The 11,381-nt window shown below is 43.9% G+C and overlaps 1 protein-coding gene across 1 annotated transcript in view; it reads right to left on the bottom strand.

Annotated features, from left to right (window-relative positions):
* NALCN (sodium leak channel, non-selective) overlaps positions 1-11,381 on the bottom strand; it is a 282,677-nt gene that overhangs the window by 46,871 nt on the left and 224,425 nt on the right. The window contains exons 18-25 of the mRNA XM_007461528.1: positions 9,660-9,761; positions 9,179-9,248; positions 6,642-6,733; positions 6,432-6,554; positions 4,384-4,440; positions 3,996-4,116; positions 3,769-3,900; positions 2,400-2,567 (exon numbers count right to left, since the gene is read on the bottom strand). Of these exons, the coding sequence (XP_007461590.1) occupies positions 2,400-2,567; positions 3,769-3,900; positions 3,996-4,116; positions 4,384-4,440; positions 6,432-6,554; positions 6,642-6,733; positions 9,179-9,248; positions 9,660-9,761 (865 nt within the window). The remainder of the gene's footprint in view (positions 1-2,399; positions 2,568-3,768; positions 3,901-3,995; positions 4,117-4,383; positions 4,441-6,431; positions 6,555-6,641; positions 6,734-9,178; positions 9,249-9,659; positions 9,762-11,381) is intronic.

The raw sequence follows: 11,381 nt of genomic DNA, 5'->3' as shown, positions 1-11,381 counted from the left end.
AAGGAAGGCGGGCGGGAGGCAGAGCGGAGGCCGGGAGGCTGGGAGGGCCGGGGCCCGGGCGGCGCGCGCGCTCCGCTCCCCTCCCCTCCCTCCCTTCCTCCCGCGCACACTCGCCCGCCAGCCCGCCGCCCGCAGCCTCGCACTCGCTCTCACGCGCGCTCCGCCCCGCCGCCGCCGCCGCCGCCGCCGCCGGCGCCCCGGCCCCCCGCGCGCCCCCCCCCCCGCCGCCCCCGGCAGGTCATTCAATTAGCCTAGCTGGAATGTTAAAAGAAGGAAATTAACAACAGGTTTTGAATTTTTTTTTTCTTTTTGCTATACGCGGGCCTCTCACTGTTGTGGCCTCTCCTGTTGCGGAGCACAGGCTCCAGACGCTCAGGCTCAGCTGCCATGGCTCACGGGCCCAGCCGCTTTGCGACATGTGGGATCCTCCCAGACCGGGGCACGAACCCGTGTCCCCTGCATCGGCAGGCGGACTCTCAACCACTGCGCCATCAGGGAAGCCCGGGCTAAGGTGTTTTTGACATGACTTGGACTTTTCTCATTTTGAAATCAACACTTTGCTTTATTTTATTTAATGGAACAAAAGAAAAATGTTGAAATAATTCTCTTTCCCAGATTTTCTCAAAATGGATTCATGTGTCTGTTAGCAGAGCCTACGTAAGGGGGATAGTGGCTTTGCTTTCTTGCAAGCATGAGGGCTCAGGGCATATCAAAGTGCCACACACAGAGGGTGTGAGATCAGTCTTGAGAAGCAAATCTGGTAATTGGCTGGTACTCCCTCTGCTGGATGACTATTTTGGTCTCAGCAGAGAAAAGTGGCCAAAATACTGAACAAACGATTGATCTCTACTGGTTGAATAATCTAAACATATCCCTTAAAGATACTAAAATTACACAGAAACATCCTCTGAAGCAAGGCTCAAATAAATCATCTTCTGAATTCTATCAGGGCTCAAAGATGCATACACATTCATTGTCAGGTGCTATTCTGTTTTCCCTCAGTTCCAGCTGTGGGAAAAGCCACAGTGTTATAGCTTCAGTGCAAAAAAAATATGGAATTTTATAAATTTATTTATTTTTGGCTGCATTGGGTCTTTGCTGCTGTGCACGGGCTTTCTCTAGTTGTGGCGAGCGGGGGCTACTCTTCGTTGTGGTACGCAGGCTTCTCATTGCGGTGGCTTCTCTTGTTGCAGAGCATGGGCTCTAGGCACGTGGGCTTCATTAGTTGTGGCACACGGGCTCAGCAGTTGTGGCTCGCGGGCTCTAGAGCACAGGCTCAGTAGTTGTGGCGCATGGGCTTAGTTGCTCCGTGGCATGTGGGATCTTCCTGGACCAGGGCTCGAACCCGTGTCCCCTGCGTTGGCAGGCGGATTCTTAACCACTGTGCCACCAGGGAAGTCCCCAAAATATGGAATTTTAAACAGAGCTTTAACAAAGTATTAGCAGGAAACTAACACAACACTGTAAATCAACTGTACTTCAATAAAATAAACATTTTAAAAAGTATTAGCAGCTACACGCCTATAGTAACATAACAGCCTGTCTTTAAAAACACCTTAGAATCAACTGCAACTATAGCTATTTTTTTCACTATATGTGTGTTTCTAGAAAGCAAGATATAAAACTAGCTTAGTAAGTTAATTCATGTTTTCCATGCACAAGCAGAACTCATTAATAATAAAAAGGATCCTGTGATCACTCCTTTGCTGTAAGGCAAAGATTCTTCTTTAACAGATTTAACAGTAAGAGCCTCTTACTCATTGTTTTATCTGCAGCCCTGCTCTTAGAAGACCCTAAATCAATATTTGCCCGACTAAAAAGTATATTTTCTCCTCAGTCATACTTCTAAATGTTCATTACTGTATATTGAGCTAGGGTATACCTGTATGTTACAGTTTTGAAGAGTTGTTTTATGTTAACACTCCAAAGATCAAAGCCAGATTTTGTTCTATATGAATTTGGGAGCATAGAAAATGAGATGACAAGCCTAAATGGGTTAACTCCTAATACTGTTTGTGAATTCCATGGTGCTGAAACTTCTTCTTAATTTCCAGATGGGGCAACTAAAACCCAGAGTATAAATTAGGGTCAAGAGTTAGGAATGGAAGTGTCAGAAAATTCTATCTCTTTGGATTCTCCTTCCACTGTACTTTCCAGAAATTAGGCTTCCCTTTAATTTACTAAAAATATTTGTTGAATTAAATATACCAATAAGCCAGAAGCATCCATGGGTGAAGATTTTGAATCTGTGTTGTGTTTTGCTAGTACCTTTACAATCTTCTGGCAATAAACAAAATGGTAGACTTAAACCTTGACAAGCGAGACTCACTTTATCCCCTCATTTGCTACATTAAGAGCTGGACTCCGTGAACCAGGAGTAAAGGGTGACTGGAACGTACCAGAAAAATCTCCTTGAAGCCGCTGAAAAGTTCCCGAACGACTTTCCTCATCTGAGGCACCAGCTTGAATATCCGCAGAGGTCGCAGGCAGCGGAGAACAAGTAAGAGCTGAGCTCCCGACTCCGCAGGCACGTTTTGAGGCATCCAACAAAGAAATATCAAGCTCACCTAGAGGGAAAAAATAATCTCTAGAATTTATGCAATTTATCCTCTACTATCTACATTTTCTGTGAGCCAGCTGGCCACAAGTTTCCTTTAGCAGAGACTCCACGTGTTATGTGGGGCAAGCATTCTCTGGGTGTACATGCAAGTCATCGCTATGGACTTGATGCAGACCTGTGAGCAGCCCCAAAGGAAGTCATCAGGTGTTTGCAGGGGGTGTGAAATGGGGGTGCCCACACCGTGGGTGTGGGTACTCCAGTGCCTCCTTCCCCTTCTTTTAACATATATACTGGAGGCTCTGCAGAAGTCAGCAGGATTGAAATTCCTTTGATCAAGGATACTAAGCCTCACACTGGACTGAATACTCGCGATTTTGTTTATGATCTAAACATGCTACATGTTAATGGTCACAATTCTTCTTGTTGTGTTGGAAAAGACACTGATTTTATGCCTTCTCGGACATATAGAAAGAAATTTGAGTCTCTTCCTATGGTTTCCCCATTTAGTTTAAATAGATAGTTGAATGGTTGCCTTCTCTGGCCTGGTATTTTTTTTTTTTTTTTTTTTTTTTTTTTTTTTTTTTTTTTTTTTTTTTTCCTTGCGTTCCGCGGGCCTCTCACTGTTGTGGCCTCTCCCATTTGCGGAGCACAGGCTCCGGACGCGCAGGCCCAGCGGCCATGGCTCACGGGCCCAGCCGCTCCGCGGCATGTGGGATCCTCCCGAAACGGGCCCCGACCCCGCGTCTCCTGCATCGGCAGGCGGACTCTCAAGCACTGCGCCACCAGGGAAGCCCTCTGGCCTGGTATTTTGTGTGTTGGAATTGGCATACTCTCTCTAGTTTGCTTTTAGTGATAAGCGGCTCATTGATCACTTACATAATGTAGTTTTTTTTTTTTTTAGTATAGGTTCCACAAGAATTGTGGTGTGCAAACTAGATTTGCTACCTTAGACATCATTAATGTATGTCTTACGCATACAGGAATGTGGTTGATGTATTTGAACCATATCCACGAATATTTTTAATGCTTTTTATTTAGATTTTACATGCATGCCCTCTATTTGCCTATACTAAACTACTGCTCTACTTAGGAGCTCAGTTAATGGCACCTAACCTCTGTGACTCACGTATCTCACTCTTGTACCAAGAAAGGCAGAAGATTTTACAAAACCATTATAGTTTATATTCAGGAAATAACCGAAGACTTACAAGATATATAAATATGTCCATGACTCCACCGAAGTCCCTGATGACAGCAGTTGGAGTGAAAAATAAGCCATCTGCCATAATCTTCAGATTAAGCTCAATGCTCATGAATATCACAAACACATACTCGGCGATCTGGAATGGGCAGAAGGCAGGTTGGTCACAATGAATGCAAAAGTTGCAGGTCAGCGTTTCTCCGCTTAGCTGTGAGCTGAGATTCGGCAGAGTACCTGCAAAGTGGGTGCGTGCATGACTCTCCGGAAGGGGGATTCGAACATCATGGAAATGCAGGAGCAAATGGTTACGATAATCATGACCCAGTCCAGGTAAGTCACCAATCCCAGCAAATCACTGCCAAAGACCAGACAAAACTGAGAAACGCAGACACTCTAGGAAAGGTTGCTGAAAGTCAGAGACGATGCATCTGTGATTCTATAAACGTGCCTGGCATTCTTTAAATGAATCACCAGTGACTGGCATTTTTTAAATGAATCGCCAATCGTCTATTTCACAGCACAATATAACAAGAAAATAAAGGGAATTTTTATATTTTTATGCGGCATAGAATAGTACATGGAAACTTCAAATGTGCATGGAAACAGAGTTTGTAATGCTTACTAAAGTTGATGGTACTTTGTATTTTTCACAGCTCCCGTGACCGGATCTGTTTTAGATCTGTAAGAGAGAACAAACATATAAACTCTGTGACGCACTATGCGTGTTATAACTCGGCAGCATAGTATGTATAAACATCTCATCTACCTAAAATTTCTCTCACATCCTCCACAAAATGTCTGTTATGATATATGTTAACTGTATGTGACTTTGGAAGGCAGAGAACATTAGATGAAAGAAAAATCAGAAGAGTTTGCAACTGATGCTTAGGAAAGCAAAGTTTACATTTTTCAAAATGCCTGATTTTAGGATTCATGACGCCATTCAACAATTTCTGACAAAGATATTACAAAATTAAATTTTGACTTCCATTTAAAATCATTCAAAGTCTTTGCCTTAGCAGTTTGGAGCTGTTCCTCATAATTATTTAATTAAATATCCATAAATTAAATAGAATTCTTCGCTCTGTATTTAATTGTGATCGTGTGGAGTAATTTATATAGAATTTCTCGGGGTGGGGATTTATAACTTTTACTTTCAGGAAGACCATGACCAGTCTTCAAGAATTAGCAATTAGATGTAAACATGGTGACAGCCAATGGGATAATTTCAGATGAAAAACCCAATTTGGGAACTGATCAAATCAACTCTACACTGCCAGCTTCTTCCTATTGATGCTTTGTGAAAACTCAGGGTTTTAAATCATTATTACTCAGGTGCTTTAAACTGCGAAGGTCTTTCTAGAACAGCAGAAAGAACAGTAGACTGGCAGTCAGAGAGGGCCCTAGCTGGCGTCCTTGAGCAAAGCCCTTACCCTCGGCTGACCTGAATGCCCTCCTCTGTTGGAGAAGGGGGGACACAAATGACCCCAAATGGCTTCTGAGGTCTTCTCCAGCCCTGAGGGGTTAGGAGAATATATTAGTTTCCTAGGACTGCTGTAACAAAGGACTGCAGGCTGAGGGGCTTAAATAACAGAAACTTATTTTCTCCCAGTTCTGGAGGTGGACGTCTGAGCTGAAGGTGGCAGTAGGGTTGGCACTTCCTGAGGCTGTGAGGGAAGGATCTGCTCCAGGCCTCTCTCCTTGGTTTGTAGACGGCTGTCTTCACGTTGTCCCTCCTTATAGCAGTCTGTGTCCAAATTTCCTTGTCTTACAAGGACACCAGTCATATAGGATTAGGGCGTACCTGGATGACCTCATTTTAATTTAATTACCTCTGTAAGGTCCTTATCTCCAAGTAAGGTCACATTCTAAGGGGCTGGGATTAGGGCTTCAACATCTGAATTTCTCTGGATGAGGGGGGCACAATTCAGCCCATAACATACAGTAATGCTCATACATATGCTACTAATGATGGTATCAGGGAAGGTACAACTACTGAATGGAACGTTTTCACACTTTCTCCAGACTTGTAATGTCTTCTGGATATTTACTCAAAGTTGTGCATGACAAGAATCCCACCTCCTCCACTGGTTGCCTGCTAAATGTGGCTTGTCTTGTCCCAAATGCAGCATCCCCGGGCTGATCACCCTGACAGCCTCTCGCACATTTCTTCCACGTGGGGAGGGACAGGGACACTGGCCAGTGGGTTTTCTTCTCATAAGAGTTGGTAATAGAAGCACTAGTCAACCTGATTTCTATTTTGCACTATTCTAGAATTAAGGTATTTTGACCACAAAGAAACAGCGAGTCTAAAAGAAGATGTGGGCAGTGACCTCAGCTCTGTCATTCCATCTCCCCTTGGTTAACTGTCTCCAAAATAAAATATGGAGTTAACAACTCTGCTATAAACGTCTTGGGTGCCTGTGGAACTGAACAAATAAGAATGGCTGTGAAGTGCTTCATAAACGTGTGCTTTCTATAAATGTTAACTACTTGCAAACTTTGTTTCCCACCTGGTCGGCCGCTCAGCCAAGAGAAGCAGCATGGTCATGCAGCCCACGGTTTATCTGGTCCCATCAGGACGACACGGCCCTTCTTCCTCGGATGACCACTCCCCCTGCTGTTTGCATGACTCAGGGCCAAACCCTTGGCTGCAGTGGAGTCACTTACGCGTTGAATCGAGCTCGGACCACCACTCGGCAGAAGTTTCTGAACCTGTGCTCCCGACCCACGATGAACAGGGGCTTATCGAAGTATGGGTGGTTCTCCCTCAGCTCCTCTTCCTGCACTTTCCTGGACCGGGAAAATCGTGCGAGAGTTAGGCTGAGGGCACGTCTGCCTTCCCCAAACGAGAGCCTCAAAACACCGCCCTGCCCGTACCTTTTCATTTCTGCTTGCTCCTTTTTCTCCTGGATCATCTTTATTTCACTGTCTTCTCTTTGTGCATTTCTATATCTCACTGTATTGGAATGCTAGAAATAAAATGAAAGGGGACACATCAACGTGGGAGATTTTTCTGACAGTCCTCCTCCGAAGATGACCATTAAAAAAAAAAGGAAATAAATATCTTTCTAAATATTTGAATGGCCACAGTCATCTTAGCAAGGATATATATTTTTTCCTCAAAAGGGTATTTTTTTTTTCCAGTGAAAACATTTATTGAGAACCTATTATGTGCTATGCACTGTTGTAGTGCTGTGGATACGGCAAAAGGGGAAAAATGACAAAATCCCTGCTCTTGTGTGGCTAATGTTCTCATCAGGGGAGACATTAAAAATGAAATCAAAATAAATAAGAAGGTTAGAAGAGGTTTAGTGCTCTGGTTAAAAACAGAGGGGGATAGAGCAGCGGTCCTCAAACTTTTTGGCACCAGGGACCGGTTTCGTGGAAGACAATTTTTCCACAGACCCGGGGGATGCTTCAGGCGGTAATGCAAGCGATGGGGAGAGATGGGGAGCCATGGGGAGCGGCAGATGAAGCTTTGCTCACTAGCCCGTCGCTCACCTCTTGCTGTGCAACAGGCCGAGGATGGGTGTTGCGGACCCCTGGGACACAGGACAGAGAGCACGAGGTCATAGCAGGCCTGGGTAAGGAGCTGCTCTTTGAACAAAGACTAGGAGGATGCAGGTCACTGGACATTTGGAGAAATGTGTGCTTCTGGGGAGGGCCGGGTCTGTGTGTTCACAGGTTGAACACCCAGGATGCAGGGTGGGTGGAGGACAGGACAGAGAATAGGAAGCGCTGAGGCCAGCAGGATGGCGGAAGGTGGATCATTAGGATCTTGACTCTGGTTTTTACTCCATAGAACAGGAGTCCCCAACCCCCAGGCCACAGAACTGGTACCGGTCCGGGGCCTGTTAGGAACCGGGCTGCACAGCAGGAGGTGAGCGGCGGGCAAGCGAGCGAAGCTTCATCTGCCGCTCCCCATGGCTCCCCATTGCTCCCCATCCCTCCCCATGGCTCCCCATCCCTCCCCATGGCTCCCCATCACTCCCCATGGCTCCCCATCCCTCCCCATGGCTCCCCATCACTCCCCATGGCTCCCCATCCCTCCCCATGGCTCCCCATCACTCCCCATGGCTCCCCATCGCCTGCATCACTGCCTGAAGCATCCCCCACCACCCCCCACACCACCACCCCCCGTACGTGGAAAAATTGTCTTCCATGAAACCCGTCCCTGGTGCCAAAAAGGTTGGGGACCGCTGCCGTAGAAGATGGAGAACCATTGTTCAACTAACTGGATTGATTTTATAGAAAAGCATCCTTGGATGTAATGATCTGTATCTTCTATCGTTTGAAATAAGTGACAAAGATAAAGCTCCCTATTTTATTTCTCTGTGTGGTACACGGGCCTCTCACTGTTGTGGCCTCTCCCGCTGCGGAGCACAGGCTCCAGACGCACAGGCTCAGCGGCCATGGCTCACGGGCCCAGCCGCTCCGTGGCACGTGGGATCCTCCCGGACCGGGGCACGAACCTGTGTCCCCCGCATCGGCAGGCAGACTCCCAACCACTGCGCCACCAGGGAAGCCCTAAAGCTCCCTATTTTAAATGGCTTCTATTCTGGAGGAAAAGACACTAAGACAGATCTCTTATGAAATTAGCAGAACCCCGTGACCTTTTGCTATGGAGAAGACGAGGTATGGATTTTTGTTATATGTCTATGTAGAAAATACAATAAAAAGTCTTTAAAGAAGAATTAAGCCTCTGGAATGGAGACTATTCAAATTGGGCCTTTTGTTGTGTATTTTTAAACACACATTTTCAAAGCCATTTTCTAATTGGATGCTTAAGTAGACCACACATTTCTATTCCTGCCACAGCAATGAAGAGATGATGGAAACTAAATAAAAATCATACCCAGAAAGGATTATATTGATAATATTCGTTTGCTTGCTTATTGTTTGTATCTTTTACTAGAATGTAAGCTCCTACAGGGCAGAGATTTTGTCTTGTTTCCCTGCTACTTTTCATCCCTTAGAACAGGACCTGGCACATCATAAGTAGCTGATAAATATTTTATTGTGTCAGTTAATGAATAAATGAATGACCTAGAGTTAAAAAGCAAAGAAATTCTTGGGAGATCTTGTGCAGTCTTTGACAGAAAAATTCCTATAGAAATAAAATTTTATTTCCTAGTATGTTAACTCTTAAATGATAGACACTGGACCTGTATTTGGAAATTAGTAAATATTTAAAGTTACGGATGTGATTCATTGCCATAAAATGCTTTAAATGTCTTTAATTTCAGTCAAATGCGTCTGATATTTCATTTTTGTGTTACTATCTAAACGAAGATATGTGCTTTGGAGGATGTCCAGCTCTTTCTACAGTTTATGGTCACTTTTCCGTATTTCAACCATTTAAATACGTTTTCACAATCACACTTCCAAAATCCAAAGCACTGCTTAGAACTTACATCTTGAGTCAGAGTTTCAAGAGATTTCCCCCTGCTGATCCTCTGGCTGTTTGATCCGTGTCTTAGTGACCTAAAACAATCACAACCAACTGATCAATACATCTCGAGACCAAATTTGGACTTTTAAGCGATGACCATCATAAAAATGAAATAAAATAACTCCTGATAGCATCACAAATGCTTAATATTTCTTTTTATAGCAAAAGTTGTAGTCTATCCACCTGCCTTTGATCTCATCTAACAAAATTCAGAATTTTTCCTTCTGATCTTAAAAGTGAGAATTTGGCTATCATCACCAAGGGAAGGGTTTTTGAAAGATGTTTTGATTCTTTGAATCTCATTGTGAGTTTTATTACTGTTGCCATTAGCAAACAGAACTCAGCTCTTCACCCGGGCCTGCCTCCTGACCAGGGGTCAGTGATGCTTCCTGTAAAACTCCTTTCCTTCGTTTCTCTGCGGCCTTGTCTTCCGGTGTATTTACCTGCGCTCTTGGCGGATATGGTGCTGCACACTGAGAATTGACCTTTCCTTTGCCGGCTGCCCCTCAAATGATCCGCTCAGCATGCGCTGTCGAGTGCAAGCTCTAGAAAAAAAAGGAGCCGCAGATAAATGCCTGATTTGTACACTTGGGATGAATAATGCATAACTGCTCATTATTCTTCTTATTCTTAAGGAAACACCAATGATAAGACAAAGTACAGCAAATGACACATTGCCAATAATGTAAATGAGCTTCTGGTTCTGTGTCAGGAACACTTTCAAAACAGAACGATCATAGCCACGAAAAGGTGCTGGAAAATAAATAGAAAACAATCCCCTCCCCTTGTGTCCCCATTCCATCCCCACCCCAAACGTAAGAGCCTCTACCAGGATTCTGTAAGCCGAAGGGCCAGCCTAACCACAGGTACCCATGATGCTGGTTTTCAATTTAGACAGGGAGGTTTCTAATAAAAGCCCTTAGGGAAGGATTTGTCCACCTAGGCTCCCTGGCTGATGGAATATATGTTCCAAGGAGATTTTGCAGAATGCTAGGAAAGGGTAAAGTTAGAGGCAAAAAACTAATAGAAAAGACAAGTAATTAAAGCTGGAATGAGTACCTAGAGAAACGTCAGCTGAAAGCCTGTGGCTTACAGGTAACCAGTTGCCACTTTCTTTGTAGTCACAAAGCTCTGAAGACTTTTAAAAACATGTTCGCTTTAAACCGTAACCAGGCTTGTGTTAATTTCAGATTTGCTAATGAGTGAAGACAATTGGGTGACTCAACACCTGTGGTGTGAATGATTTGGAGAGAAAACATTTCTTCTCCCGGAAGCTCTCTCCAACTGGAAATGACAGGAATTCCCTTGATGTAGTAATCAAGTGGAAAGAAAAGAAATCCATGGTTAAGAGACCTGTGTTCCAAGGCAACACTGTCAGGAACCAGTTGAGGCATCTTTGGGCTCAGTTTCATTATCCATAAAGCGAGGAAAAGGCCTTGATCTTGTAGAAAACTCACAGACCTAAAATGCAATGATTTTGTGATATGCAAATTTTATGACACCATATGTGTTCAAACTGGAACCCATGTACTTCTGTCACTGCATTTGTAACACTTGCGTATTTATGGCTCCTAAATTGCATTTCTAGATTGGCTTTGAGTTATATTATTACTGTCTGTCTCAGAGTTAAGATCTTCGAGAAAAAGATCTATGTCTGTTCAGCATACTTAAAACAGCATCTCTTATGATATCATGTGTATTTTCAAGTACTTAAAAACGGTTTTGATGCCAGTGAAGATAATTACGATGAATACCTATGAGAAATCATACACATGCAACAAATGTAAATGCATGACAGGAAATAATGCCCCCAAATCACTCTTCTTAGTTTAATGAGCAACATGGACCATTTTGAGATGAAATGCAAGTCAAAATTTTACTGAACAACAAGGGTTTATGGCAGTGATATATAGAGACTGTGCTATTTCCAGGACTGCAATGGGGTCGAAGAGGAAGATGCATTTTTAAGTTCAGCTGAGTTGACAAAGGGATAGGATGAGCTCATATTATGTACATTATGAATTATTTTTTGGACAAAGTTCTGAAAATCATGAAGCCATTCTGAAAAAAATCTATTTGGAGAACAGTGTTATTCCGGCATAGATATACGGAGCCTTGCCATTTGTGTAAACAGTCAAGACTTAACCTTCAATTTTATATACAGT

Source organism: Lipotes vexillifer, unplaced genomic scaffold (genome assembly GCF_000442215.2).
Source record: "Lipotes vexillifer unplaced genomic scaffold, Lipotes_vexillifer_v1.1 scaffold655, whole genome shotgun sequence".
Classification (NCBI taxonomy): Eukaryota; Metazoa; Chordata; class Mammalia; order Artiodactyla; family Lipotidae; genus Lipotes; species Lipotes vexillifer.
Note: the sequence above shows the minus strand (reverse complement) of the source record. Positions and strands in the feature narration are given on the sequence as shown.